The following is a 14,985-nucleotide window of genomic DNA, read 5'->3' on the forward strand; positions in this document are numbered from 1 at the left end:
CGGGAAAACAATGAGATTCGGGAGCTTTGTATTCTCCGAGCAGAGGACAAGATCAGCCGCCACGTAACAGAGCAGGTAAATGATTGTGATTGACATGTTATGCCATGTTATTGTTTATAAAGCGCTGTCGACATGTATGTTATATGTCACACTAGAGGCTGACACTGTTGTGTTACGTCATGCCCATCATGCCTCTTTTGTTTGCAGGATGCTGGAATGCAGTGTATAATCACACACTAGAGCAGAATGATGCCGCTGTTGTTTGTTTCTGTGTAAAAATGCAAAGGAAGCATGAAGAAGGGACTTTGTAGCGACTCTACAACAAAAAAAAGGGCTTGTGTGTGTGCGTATATGTATGTGTGTGTCTGTTTTAGTCCATTTGTGAGTGCTGACTGTATTCTGCATGTGAGCATTGTATGGTTTGCCGAACTGTCTCTCTAATTTCATTGTACAATTGTATAATGACAATAAATTTGATTCTAATTCTGAACAGTTATTGTATTTATTTGGTGTATTTTATGTTTTCTACGTTGCACTGTCAAGCACATTGAATTCACCTGTGTATGAAATGTGCTGTACAAATAAAATTGTCTCAACTTCGAGGAAGCCGTTAGTTTTCCTTCAATTTAAGGTATTTAAACTCTGTTTGAAACCAGTCACAGAGAGTATTTCATCCTGTTTATTCATTTTTATTCATTTATTTATAAACAACTCACACTATCTTGGCGTGGTGATGCAGTTGCAAGCAGGGATGTTTTCTTTTCTTTGTTGGTGCGTCCAAGGACTCCCTGACATCTGAAATGGGTGATTGTACAGTCAAGCAGCAATCTTTTGAGTTCATGAAAGGATCAAATTTACACTGTCCTTCAAAACCAAAATATAAAACATGAGTTTTATTTGTCCTAGACGTTTGATTTATTAACAACATAGCTTGTGACAACACTCTTTGGCACTGTGCAGATTACAGTTGTTGGAACTTAGGAATGCTTCAAAACTCACAACTGCATTTCTATGGAAATACAATGAAGGTAAAATACAATAAAGTGGATTGAATGTATCATCAGTCAATGGAAACTAAATGCTGCAAATCAGAAGATATACAATGAAATCTGGAAAATGGTCAGCAGTCATTAAATCAACATAAATGGGCTGAAACTTGCAAAGCTGCAGGTATGACCCTTTACTATGCACCAAGGATTTCTGGTATGAGTGTGTGTGTGTGTGTGTATTAGGAGGTTAGTTACAGGATCATCTCCTACTGTCAATGAGGTGTGAACCCCAGATTTCTCACGTCCCCCCACCCCCCTCTTTACACCAGCCCAGGTGTCAAAGCCCCCACTGAGGTGACACTTATCACTGGTCTGGGAAAGAGCCTCTCTGCAACAACACACACACACACACACACACGCTCAGATAGCAGAGGATGACTAGGGTTGGAAAATGTGTCTCCTTCTCACCAGATATTAAGGTCTACAGATTATCAGGTCTAGACAAGAATGACCAAATGACTGTGTTTCCTTGACGACACAGAGTGCAGATTGTCCATTCTGTTTTAGGTCTTCCAACTGTGTCTATTAAACTGCCCATTTACAGATTTTGGCTCAACTGCTGATCTACATGATCCGTCTGTCTGGCTCAGCTTGTCTCACATACTGATGCCAACACATACACACACACACACACACACACACACACACACACACACACACAGATTTATCTATGACTACCTGCCTGGTGTCTGTTTTTAGGTGCGTATCTTGCCCTGTTCTCCCTCCTCCTTTCCTCTAAAGATAAATATGTCACTCACACTGCAGACAGAGTGTGTGTGTGTGTGTTGTGGCTGAGAGGGAGAGTGTGTGGAGATGATTTGGGATGTTGAGTTACCCCACTAAGGTCAGATAACACAGCAGACAGTCAAACACATTAGCACTGAGAACCCAAAACCATTCATTTTTATCAAATTTATGGCAGACTTAATAAACACACAGTAAATGTACAGTTATACTCTGGGATTGTAAACTTCTTTTTGAGATGTGTGGGTTCACCATGCAACAAAATACTTAAACCAGGCATTGAGGACAAAAGTGCAAACAGCAGAATATAAACATTTGTGGAGGACAGTAGCCAAATGGTTTCAGAAGTGACCTTGTGACCAGAGGGTCAGCGGTTCAAATTCCTGGACCGCTTGTTAGAGAAAGTGTCTAAGACACAACAACTGCCATCAAAACACCATAGAGCAGGGATGCTCACCTTGCTTTGTTATGGAACTACTTTTGTGAAATGACAGGAGGCCAGGGGCCAGATAATAAACAAATAGCAGCTCCACAGAGGGGGCATGTATTGGATTTGAGGACATTCTGGGCTCAGCCTAGACCTCTTTTGGGGTGCAGGGATTAATCCTGGCATCATATGAGCAGAGGGAATCTCCGCTCGTCACTAGGCTATTTTATAAAGTGTAAAATGCCATAGGCTTGTATTAATAATGTTAGCATCTTATATTTGTTTGGAAAACCTATTATAAGACAGTTAAGACAGTTGTTTTTTAGGTGAACCTTGTGAGTTGTAATGGAGCCAAATTCTGTAATGTTACCTTTGTTAAATGTTGCTTATGTCCCTTTCCTAGCTTCATATGAGTAGAGAGAAGTCTGCTAGTTGCTAGGCTTATCTATACAATGTAAAATGCCATAAGCTTATACTAATAACATTAGCATGTTGTATTTGTGGGGAAAATGTGTCCAGATAAAGACAAGTGTCTGTGAATGCTGTGAGATAGTGAAACCGATTTGTGTTCTTAGCCATGTTTAATTTGTGTTTTGAGTCAACTCTACTTCACATCACTTCAGCACTAGCTGCAGACTAGTGTTGTGGAGGTGTAACTGCAGAGTTAAACTGACACACCATCGCACAAGTATAAATGCTCACAACGGCGTAGACGATGTGTGTATGCTACAGTGTAGGATCTGTCACAAAAGTGTAAATCCCCCTTACGTTGAGTATCACTGTTAAAGAGCAAGGTACTCAACCCTCAGTCACTGCAGTGGATCAGTAACAGACTGGTTTATACTGTACCTGGCAGCTACCAGATGCCAAGATGTCACAATCAAATGGTCTCTGCAGCACAGTCAGTGGAAAAAAGATGTATCTTCTGTAATTTCACAATTTGATTATCAGATCAGATCACAACTGTGGGAAACATGGTAAAACATATTCTATATTAAGATTGGAATTCTGTACAACAAAATCCTCATATTAATATTTAATCCCTATAAACTGCAAGTGTAACCATTTCTGTCAACCTGACTGATAGCTCTGCTGCTCTCAGATGATTTCCGCTCATTGCGTTGGTGTACTATTAAGTCTGGTTGAGTTCCTGTGGCTCCCTCTAGGCAAATGTTTGCACACGTTAGCACATATAACAAAATGTGCACAATAAGTTCATATGGTGTGTCAAAGTTTGTTGCTGTGTGAAGCCAACTAGACCTCAAGCTGTATCCTGTATTATCTGAAAAACAGTTGCTACAACAGATGAAGTTATGTTTTCCTATTAGACATCCAGAACAACCTCAGTTATTATATTACATTAGGATATAGTGTGTCTCTTCTATCTTTTGAGTCTCCTCCAACTTAAACAGCAATGGTTTAATCTTTTGTAAAAGCTGATCATGTATTTGAGCTTGTGTGTTGTGTCACTACTTTCTGCAGTCATTTTCAACTTTCTGGATATTAGTAGTTTCCCCAAACTGGTGTTTTATCCCGTTGTGATGTGTTAATGTTCACCTTAAAAACAGAAATCATGCAGCTTTAATTCGCTGATGCTGACAAATGACTTTTCTGATGAGCTTTCAAGTCAGACAAAATGGAAAACTTGCTACTGCAGCTCATGGAGGAAGATAAAGGCTCCACTGCTCTCTTGTGGCCCCCTACTGTCTGCTGACAGACAGTCTGCCACAGTCACTGCAGGAGTAAAGATATTGGTCTGCTCAAAACTTTAATGCATTAGTGAGTTTGGTTACCTCTTATGCCAAAAGTCTAAATCAAAGAGGAAAAGCACATTTTATGTTCTGTCAGAGGAGGGATACCTCCATCTGTGTGTGGTTTTAATGTCATATCTGAAAGCAGACTGTTATACAGACTGAACTGGGAACATTTTTAAAGCTTTCACTTTGTTTGGAAGCCAGACTGGTGTGGCTTCTGGTTTTTCACAAGGCTTCACTGTTCTTAGCAGTGTAGGAAGTATCTAGCTCCTTTACTAAAGTAAAAGTACTAAAATCACACAGTAAAAATACTCTGTTACTAGTAAAAGTCCTGCAAGTATATAAGTACAATCAGGAAAATGTATTTAAGTATTAAAAGTAAAAGTACTTATTGCAGAAACATGTAAATCAATGTAATCAATAAAAACTAAAATGATTAAAAAGAAATGCAGCAAGAACCTCATATGCGAGAAACTGGAGCCATGAAATGTTTTTTCATGAAAAAAACTATTTCAACAATTATCAGAATCGTTGCCAATAAATTTCTAATCAATAAACTAATTGTTTCTGCACTTTCATATGGTCTGTGTGCAAAAATCTTAATTTGTTATTAAAGTTATTAAAGTTATTAAATACTTGTAGTGGAGTAAAAAGTACTGTATTTCCCTCCCTGTAGTGGAGTAATGTTAGAAAATTGCATTAGACTAAAATACTCAAGTAAAGTAAAAGCACTTCACATTTGTAGTGACGTACAGTACTTGAGTAGATTACTTAGTTACATTCCACCACTAACTGTTCTTCTCTTTTTGGAGAAGGTTCCAGTTTTTATCCCTGTGTTTTTCCAAACTTTCCAGTAGAGTTTCTTGTTTCTGACCCTTTTATTGCAGGGTCCTTCAACATCTTCTGCACCATCATCCTGTTTTTAATTCTCAAAATTCTTGTAAATGCACAGAGCTGTCATTCTGTCATATGAGCCAAGACAGAGCCTTAAAGAATCTATACAGAAAACCCCAGAAACAGTCATAAACTGTATTAAAACAAATCAAATGTCAATACATCACCAGAGATCTGTCGTGACCCTGTCTGCACATAAAGCATGATAAAGCTATGACGAGCCTTCATGTGTATTTGACCTGCAATTTTTTGTCTCGAGTTCATAAGTGACCTGGATGACTGAGAATCTTCACCTGCAATTTGTCTCGAGTTGTGGCTCTGTCAGCAATAAGAATGACATCTCTCCATGTTCATCAGTCCAGATGGAATAAAACTAACTATCACTTGTGCTGTCTACATAATTTGTGTTTTGTTATCCCTCTAAATGAAGGGGTCTTGACTTTCTGGATCCGAATAATAACAGCTTGCCCCCTCTTGTAGCCCCTGTGTAAGTAGTCTGGTCAGTTGTACTGTAATTGTGACTTTGACGGGGTGTGCCGTCAACCTGTGATATCCCCGTGATAATAGCTGATGTCCTCATAATTGGTGTTATCCATAGTTCTGTCCCTGTAATCTGGACTGTCCCACATGAGGAATCCTCCAGGTGACACTTAGCCTGCCTCCAACAGAGACCATGTTTGATCTGTCACGACCCGCCATCATGGCCTTCACATGTAAATGACACTGGATGCAGTGATGTGAGTACTCCTCACACCTGCCGGGAGTCTGCATGTGGTTACCATTTAAAAACTATTTAAATTAGCCTCCATTTAAATCCCAGCCTTTGATAATCAAACTTCTAAACCTTTGTGTAATGTACTACAAGTCAACATCAATCAAGTCCATTCATATTTTTCAGAAGAGGAACAGCAGCTTGCACATATAATAAAGAAACAACCCAGAAAACTGCACACCACTCTACATGATTTATGATGATGTTTTGGTGAACAATTGGATTTTTCCAGGATATACTCTTTATATATACACACAACATGCACTTAAAAAGCCATCACAAACCTGATAGCAATTAAGTTAATTATCAAGTTTATCCCATAACCAGCACTTCTGGTGTGTGCTCACCACTACTATGTTTCAGTAGCATAGATGAAAATATTTTTAAACCTGAAAGACACACACAGGGAGGACAAGAAAGAATAAATACTATAATCTCCATAACATAATGGACAATGACAGCCCAACACACTCAGCCACATTGTTCTATTTCCTGTTCTGTGTCTTCAGAGGAGAAGCATATTTAAAAGGATTTTTATGACTAGGACAGTATTGTGTGTCCTCAAAGTTACCCCAGATCTTGGTTTATTGAGCCATCTAAACAGAGTCAACACAGGGACAATCCAAGAATAAGTAGAGGTGAAAAGAAAAGAGCAAATACGCCATCTAGTGTAGGCAGGCAGGAGACACAGTGCACTGCTGAATAAAAGCCATAAGTGTGTCATTTGTAAGTTACATTACTGCCTCTTTTCTTATGACTACATAGAGTCTGATGTGGGTTTTTTATTTGAACATTTTCAAACAGTTATATGTGGTAACAATAAGTGAAAACTGTATTATATATAGGATTAAAAATTGTATATATAGACCATGTAGAAAAAGTATGTGTAGAAAGACTGACCAACAATGATTACATTCATTCATCATTAATTACATGAGTTTAAATTGTGTCTGTGTTTGATTTGTTTGCACTTACAGTTGTGTGTTCTTATTTTGGGGCTATAAGGAGTGTTTAGTTGTTCAACTGTTGGGACTACTATCACCATGTTTGAGTACTGTAATTATGCATACATAATATGATGTTAACTCCACTACAGAGCAGACTTGATGATTTCTAAAACTGGGTGCGCAAAAAATGTTTATATCAATATCTGTATCGGTTATTGGTCAACTGAGTTTTTACACATCGGCATATCAGATATCAACAAAAAAATCCAACATTGTGCATCCCTATGTGGAGTAGTGGTATACAGAAGTGGAAAATGGAAATATACAAATAAAGTTAAACTAATTCAAAACTGTACAGAAGTTGGCTCCAGTGGTTAAGTTAAATGTACTTTTTTTCAAATCAGCTTTATTGAAAACAGAAAAAAAAACAAATTCAGACATCATAGAAAGCAAAATATGTCAAAAAGACAAGTAGTTGAAACTGAAATTGACCAAGAAAATGAAACAAAGAAAATCAGAGACAACATTTAAAATCAAATGGTAGACAAATTATCAAATAGCAGGTCATATTGATGTGTGGTTGTTATTTACATGTTCAAGAGATCTATAAAAAAAATCTATAAAAAAAAACAACCAATAACTTTGAAACAGGGTGATGATTTTGCAAATTTTGATCTGTGTATATGAAATTTGCCTAACAGGATCATGAGGATGGTCATGAAATTCAATGAATTAACATTTCTTTCAAAATTAAAAAAATGAGTAAATGTACTTATTCCACCAAAACTAGACGTCAGTGACAAAACTTTTATTTTGAACTAATGGCACTTCCTTCTGTCAGCTTGAACCTGGCGAGGAGAGCGAACCTCGGTCGTTGTCTGCCGACGAAAGGACTTCGCGACGAAGTAAATAAACAGCAAACAAAATGAACACTGTGGAGAAGAAGCTGGCGGATTTAATCCGTGAACACCCGAATCTGTACGACCAGACACGGCGTGACTACAAAGACAACCTGAAGGGGCATCTGTCGTGGAGGGACATCGCAGACAACATGGGGAAGTCGGAGGAGGAGGTGAAGCTCAAGTGGAAAAACCTACGTGACAAGTTCTGTAAGGCGAAGAAGCGAATGGCCAAGAGAAACTTCCCTCAGCTAACAGACGAGGAGAACCCGGTGGAGAGGCCCGTCCCGGTGCTGTACAACCAGCTGGCCTGGCTCAGCGCATATGTCAAACCCAGGGTCGACACTAGCACAGGGGAGACCGACGAGGTGGGCTCACCTGTCTGTCACTCACTGATGTCAAATGTATTCACGTCTGTGATTTTAAAATGCTAGCTAGGTGACTTATTAGCAGGTAACTTTGTAGCTAACGTGGGCCTGCTGCTAACTGTGGACTAACTGCCATCACATTTACCCTCTATAGAGATTTAATTTAATGTTCCTAACGTTAATTAAATATATTTTTATTAAGCTAATCATGTGATAACAACCAGACTACATGACAGCACCATTGCTAACGTTTGACGCTAACAATATCCGGTTTACTTTCAAAATAAAAGCACATAGTTGAAAACCGCTACACAGGTGAGAAAAACTGACCTGCAGTGGCACTGTATGTGTGTATCAAATAACAAAAGTAAACACTTAAAGTAACCAATGTTATAGTTGTCTCCACAAAATAAGAATGCAAAATCGAGCCTGACAGATATATTTTAAGGATGAAAGATTTAGTTTAGTTTAGTTTATTTGGACATACACGTACAGAAAATACGGGAAAAAGAAAGTAAAAGGTAAAACAATGTGCAGGAGAGGTTAGAAGCCAAAAATGGCGTATGAAAATACCTCCCCTATTAAATAACAACAATCATACATAAAAAGAAAAAGATAAAAACGAAGATTGCGTAATTATTAATTAAGTTACAGACTAAGAAGTACTACAAAACTGTTAAAGATGTACATTTTACAAAAAAAGTTACAAATGAATAAATGAAGTGTAGTCTTTGCAAATTATTTTCAGATGTTTTTTGAATAATGATAATGTAGATGATGATTGTAAAGATGAAGGAAGGTTGTTCCAAAGAGATGGTCCTCTGTATTTCAATGAATATTGATTAAGAGAAGTCCGTGTCTTGTGGAATATGAGTGAATGTCTGAGGAAGACTTAAAAAGTTGTGGAAAACACTAGGCAAGTCATGAGTGAGATGTACATATTTATGCTCACATTAACAATTGATATTTTCTACACTCTAAAAAAATCTTTTGAATTATTTGGCTGTTTATATCTGTGTGGGTGTGATCAGAATGGTCTTGAGCAAGCATAACGGAAAAAAACCTTTTGGGGTGTGCACAGCCTTTAAATGTTGTTATCAAAGAGTTGTTATATGTACTGAGCAAGACAAAGTACAAATGAAATGTTGGTGCTCTCTGATGGACAAACTGTGTTGTATCTAAATTACCTCAAACATATCTTTGACATTTCTGTAGTGCAAAGTGTTGTTATTTATTAGCTAATACAATGTATCTATGATAAGCTATTTGTGGCCTCTAATATCTATCTGCTGATTAATCAGCAATGGTGGGAAGGTTACTTTTGAATTATAAGAGTTATTAGATTACCAGTCACCCTATTAAAAATCCAATAAGTAATGTAACTATTTTAATAACTTCATCAATGTAATATAACTTATTGCATTTATTTGATTTTGATTACATTTCAAACAAATGTTTTAAACTGGGCAATAAAGCTGAAAAGTCCTAAAAACACAACTTTAAACTAGGCAGTGTAAACCTCAAAACAGTACTCAACCTGTTTTGTTTCAAGTAGGAGGTAGAACTGTTGAAGTAGTTTGCTCCAGCAGATGGCGCTCTAAACATTAGGCATGTTTAACATGAGCTGCAGCTTGCCATGAGAGGAGACAACTGTATCCAGTTGCAGCTAATCGTGATACCAAAAAGCATGCCTGAAGTCAAACATCTTGGAGTTACAGTAGGTTTGTCACTACCAGATCCATACTGGAAACCCAATTTGTTCAGTTCATATCTGCTAACTAGTGTCCTGACCCTAACAATCTGAGGTCATTGCCTAACGCCAAACTACACGTGTGTAGAACAAATTGGTTTTGCGGATCAGGCAACAACAAGCTTCAGTTGACTTGCAAAAGTTGAAGTAGCTGTGAAAGAGGATGCAATAGAACTTCCACCGTTATTGTATAGAGATGAACATGATGAACACTGTTCTTGAAAATATCAGTTTATGTTTTAAAGTCTGATCTGATTCAAATTGCGCGGTTGTATGTCAGTCTGGCTCATCTAAAACAAGCATCTTCACTATCAGCGTGACCTAGTATTTTAAGAAGATGTCTTACCACAAACCAGCAACCAAAGTGGAGGGGCATTCGATTGTGCATCATTTGAGATTTATTCAGACTTTTTTTTTTTTTGGGAAAAAGTGACAGCCCAGTAGGTATATCTTTTATAAGGGACTTTGATATGTTTGGCTGTGATCTGCAAAGAAATTAAAGCTTGTTAATGTTGTTGTTGTCTGTTTTGATCAGTAATTCTATGTGCTGTTTTCCTGCCACACAGGTAGCTGGAAGCGGTGATGACATAGAGAAAGAGCGAGATAAAGACGAGAAGGAGCAGCACTGTCCCATGCCTGTCGTTAGTACGAGCTATTCTCTCGTGGAGTCCTGTTCAAACAACCATCAGGAGATGGGAGTCTCTCATAAACGCAGAAGGCAAACCACCACGGACACTGAGATAAGCTCTGCAGATGGGCTCACCAACCTCAGAGATGAAGATGAACTGTTTCTGCTCAGCCTTCTGCCTTCACTGAAGAGACTGACCATTAAAAAAAGGATGGAGGTACGGATGAAATTCCAGCAAGTGCTCTACGCTGCAGAGTTTGAGGACTAAAGGGCTGGTGTTCGAGCCTGTTATTCTCTGTAATTACATGTTGTCAGAGTTTTTTATTTATCAAGAGCGTTATCTCTGAATTTGCAGACAGAGAAAAGTCTCTCATTTTGAATGTAGGTGATGGAGCCACCCTTTTCTTACTAGTCATACCATTAAAGTAACCATTGAGTTGTTAATCAGGTACACATGCAGTAAAATCTAATGCAGTCAAATCCAACAGCCCTGTAACTCCCTCCTGCTGGGCAGCGTGTGTGCATGTGTACCTGTTTAACCTGGTTATGCAATGAGCATTTGTTTGGAGCCACTGGTTGATTAACTTCCCTATCAAAAAATAACACACCAATGCCACAATTAAACAATTTTAGAATATTATGATGTATGACTGTAACAACAATACATAGGAGGCTTTATGTATTGTATACATAAAGTTTCTTAAATTTGGCATGATGTGAATCAAGACAGTGGAATCCCTCATACAGTGTGAAAAACAGAAAATCACCAAGACAACCTGCCACCAAATGCCAGGCATTTCCCAGTTGTTTTACCCTTGTCTCTCCCGCGCATCCTTCCCCAACTTCAATGCCAGCATTAGGGTCCGAAAAACGAGTGTACACCTACACAGAAAGCAAAGGTACTGTGGTGCCTAAACACAGTAACAAAACACCAATCATACAAGTCAAATGAGGGAGTGGGAGACCTATTCTGTGCAATGTTGCAAAAGTGATCCTTACCCTAAGTAAATGAAATTTAAATATCAGTCCAAGACACATTAAAAAAGTCCTAAATCTACCTTTTCTTTGAGGCTCTGTATGCAACATTCAGAACACGAGAGTGAAAGCCCACCCCAGATTCACTCTTCTTTGGCGTGTCGCCTTACTATATGTGTTAGCACCGTTAGCTGGATGCCGGCTCCGCCACCTCCAGTTGTTGAGGACTGTGTCTAGACAACTCACACTTTGAATTTCACATCGAGCCCCTTTAAACTGTAGGAAACTGTGAATTCCATCCAAGTCAGTGAATCTGCACATCAATGCTGCCAGCTTCTTTTCAGATTATTTTTGTAGATTAGACAGCTCTCTGACTGTACATACATATCTCTCCTTTATCTTTCTGAAAGGAGTCATTTCTACTGTATATATTTTTTTACAAATAAATATTTTCTCGCTCCGGGAAAAACAGTTTTTTGCTTCCTGTTATTTTTGTTCATCTGTAGATTTACAAAAGGCACTCTATTATCATTATCTATTGTCTATTATCTATTGCTGCTAAAATGAGTTGATGTTTTACAATAGATGCTTATAGATGGACAGGAATGGTTACCTCAACTCCAAAAGTCTTATCACAAATTGTAACCTGCTACTATTTCAGTTTAGAAATATACATGATATTTCAATCTATTATGCAAACTCCACAATTATACAGAATATACGATTGTTTATATTTAATGGTAGAAAGGCAGACTGGGCAATTAAGCATTTGCTTTTATCATCCACCCAAGTGTACAGTAATCTCTTTTGTCTTTCATTCTGCTGCTCAGTCTTCGTGCTGGTTTACAGGAAAGCATCAGCAGAATGAGCCTTATCTTATATTCCTCTGAGAGCACTTTGTAGCTGCAGTGATACTATTTAATTCTCGTAGCTGCAAAGTCATTCACCAACACACGCACACATACACACACACACACCAATCCCTGGTCTGTGTCAAAAAGGACCTCCCTCCCTGCTCATGGATTGGTCGGTAACAATAAGCTTCACCCTCCTCTGTCACAAAAAGCACTACTCACCAACATACGTATGTTTTCATTCATTCATGTTTTCCATTCAGACGAGCAGTGTATTAATGGTCATGTGTGGGTGGGGTGTGTGTTTGAGAACAAGTCAGTGCTCTCTTGCTGTACTCTCCCATCCTCTCTCTCCTCCTGTCTCAACCTCACCGTATTCATCCCCCTACGAACCTCCTCTCCTCTCTCCTCCCTCTCCCCTCTTTGCTGTGTTACTCTCAAACCCCTCCCCCTCTCTCTGGCTTCCTGCTCTGTTGTCATTGGGTGTTGTGTGGGGTGATGGTTGTGGTTTCTGTCGGTGATGTCTCCACAGCGTTTACCGGCATACTGCTTCTGAACTACAGAAGCTCTTTTTTTTACAGCCTTGTAAGATAGATAGATAGATAGATAGATAGATACATAGATACATAGATGTGTTTTGAAAGAACATGTGAAAGAACATACTAAGAGGACATCTGTATCTGCTCATCATCTCTGTGGAAGTACTGTTACCAGCTGAAGTGTCCATCATGGGACATGTAGGAGCCACTAACTGCTGCCTGTAGCTGCCACAGCTGGACTGACACATCTTGGACGAGGAATTGAGCCTATCCTGAGCTGTGTCAACAGAATCATTGCCTAAGACTTCACGTACTGGACCAGAGCATAGACTTACCACATTTGGGACCAGACTACTGACAAGCTACCGAAGCAAGGATCAGCTCTGTGCCTTCTACTGCCTGAGGTGAGATGAAATACTTGCATGATAACATACTGTACATGTTCATAAGGGACGATGGTGTGAAACATCTTGCTGGTTTAATTACGGTACATGCTCTTCTGCTTTATGAAATTTGCTCCCATCTCTTCTACTATTACAGAACAGTATAATCACTGTTTGTTTTCTGCTAATCAAAGTGGAATAAATAAATCACAGTATCAGAATGTGTGAGCACAGCACCACTCCAGCACTGCTGCAGAATGAAAGGCTTGTTACTACGATGATGCAGCATCTCTTCACCCCATTGGTGTGAAGGGGTTCCATTGAGGACTGCTGATTGGTTGCATCGGCCGTCATGTGGAAGGGTGTGTTCCTACAGGGATTAACATGGTCATATGGTACAAACATACCACCCTGGAAGTAGCATGTTTGTTTAGGTGTGGTTGGGGATGATGAGAGAGCAGAGAGAATAGACAGACAGAGTGGAGGAGGAATGTGGATGCAGGGCGGCAGTAGAGAGATGGAAAAATGAGATAAACTGAAAAAGAGTGTGTCATTTGAACTGTTGATGTGGAGTCAGAATGAGCTACCATGCAGGCTGCATGCATCAAATTCCGAATGCGACAATCAGTCAATTAATTGACAACAAAAAACTGACGGGTGACTATTTTCATCAATGAATAATTGTTTTAGTCATTTTTTTTTTTTACACATACAAACCAAACATTTGCCAGTGGTATGCTTCTAAATGTGCACATTTGATGCTTTTTTTCTGTCATACATGATAATAAACTGAATAGCTTTGGAATTTTGGACTGTTCGTCAGATCAAACGTAGCATTTAAAGGCGCCACATTTGGCTCTGGGGAATTACAGGGGCGTGTTTCACGCAGTTTTCTGACATTTTATTGACAAAACGAGAAATTGAGAAAATATTAAATAATGAAAATGATCATTAGTTGCAGCCCTACAAGATATTAACATTGTTGGGCATTTTTCTTCGTCTCTTGAATCAATTACATAATATTAAATCAGTTACGTTAATTCCAATACATCAAGCCCAAATGATGACGTATAGTTGTTTGTTGCTGTTATTGGTGAATGTATGAACAGCATCACAAAAGCACGGGAAGGCCAAATGACTAAGAGGCTTTTATATTCTTAGATAATGACTGTTGGGATATTGACAGGGAAACAAACAGGTAGCAAAGTAAAAACAGAAGTCAAACAATTAGTCAAAGAAATCACAACATATAAAGACACAGAAGTTGCGTGAGAGGCAGATAACAGTCAGGTCAGGGGCTCCCAAACTTTCCCATGGCATGGTCCCCCCAAATGTTTGGGCCCCCAATGTCTTATCACAGGGCTGGCACATAGAAACAGACAACCATTCATGCTCACATTCACAATTTAGAGTCACCAATTAACCTAACCTGCATGTCTTTAGACTGTGGGAGGAAGCTGGAGTGCCCGAACTACCCTCGATGACACGGGGAGAACATGCAAGTTCTGGTTAGGGGGCTCCTCCACCCCGGGTTCAAACCAGTAACCCTTTTGCTGTGAAGTGACAAAGCCAGCCACTACATCGCTGTGCCGCCCCAAATGCTACGTTAACTAGCATTTACTAAATTTCAGAAGCAGAGCAGCTTTATGGTAGCTGCAGACTGCTACTAGGTCATAACTGACAGCAATGACTTGATGAATGATGTTTTGACTGGCAGGCCATTTCAATGATGGGCATGGGAAATAAGATTTCGATATATTATTATCATCAGTTATATTTTACTATAATAATAATAATAATAATAATAATAATTTGTTTTTATTTGTTTATTTTAAGCATTTTCCCTTATCCTCTCTTGAATGTGCTGATCCTTTCTTGGCTGAGCCCCCCACTTTGAAAGTCATTGAGTCAGGTAAACATAAAAAGAAACAACAAAACAAGAAGTGGACATCAACAATAGGGAGGCAGCCGCCTGAATTTTGAATTCTCTGCTGAATGCAGC

General features: G+C 38.9%; 2 protein-coding genes across 2 annotated transcripts in view; both read left to right on the top strand.

Annotated features, from left to right (window-relative positions):
- Positions 1 to 7,433: 7,433 nt before the first annotated feature.
- On the top strand, positions 7,434 to 11,675 carry LOC117255162 (uncharacterized). Its single transcript, XM_033623799.2, has 2 exons — positions 7,434 to 7,854; positions 10,171 to 11,675. Exons 1-2 carry the CDS (start codon positions 7,513 to 7,515, stop codon positions 10,498 to 10,500), a joined length of 672 nt encoding a protein of 223 aa, XP_033479690.1. The 5' UTR covers positions 7,434 to 7,512; the 3' UTR covers positions 10,501 to 11,675.
- Positions 11,676 to 12,542: 867 nt separating this feature from the next.
- rufy2 (RUN and FYVE domain containing 2) overlaps positions 12,543 to 14,985 on the top strand; it is a 33,224-nt gene continuing 30,781 nt past the window's right edge. The window contains exon 1 of the mRNA XM_033623661.2: positions 12,543 to 13,004. The gene's annotated coding sequence lies outside the window, so the exon portion shown is untranslated. The remainder of the gene's footprint in view (positions 13,005 to 14,985) is intronic.

This window comes from Epinephelus lanceolatus, chromosome 2 (assembly GCF_041903045.1).
Source record: "Epinephelus lanceolatus isolate andai-2023 chromosome 2, ASM4190304v1, whole genome shotgun sequence".
NCBI classification, from domain to species: domain Eukaryota; kingdom Metazoa; phylum Chordata; class Actinopteri; order Perciformes; family Serranidae; genus Epinephelus; species Epinephelus lanceolatus.

Excerpts from the sequence above, each read along its gene's own strand:
- LOC117255162 (XM_033623799.2), top strand. The coding sequence starts at position 7,513 with ATGAACACTGTGGAGAAGAAGCTGGCGGATTTAATCCGTGAACACCCG. Across the intron at positions 7,855-10,170 it reads GCACAGGGGAGACCGACGAG|GTAGCTGGAAGCGGTGATGA; the intron begins GTGGGCTCACCT and ends CCTGCCACACAG.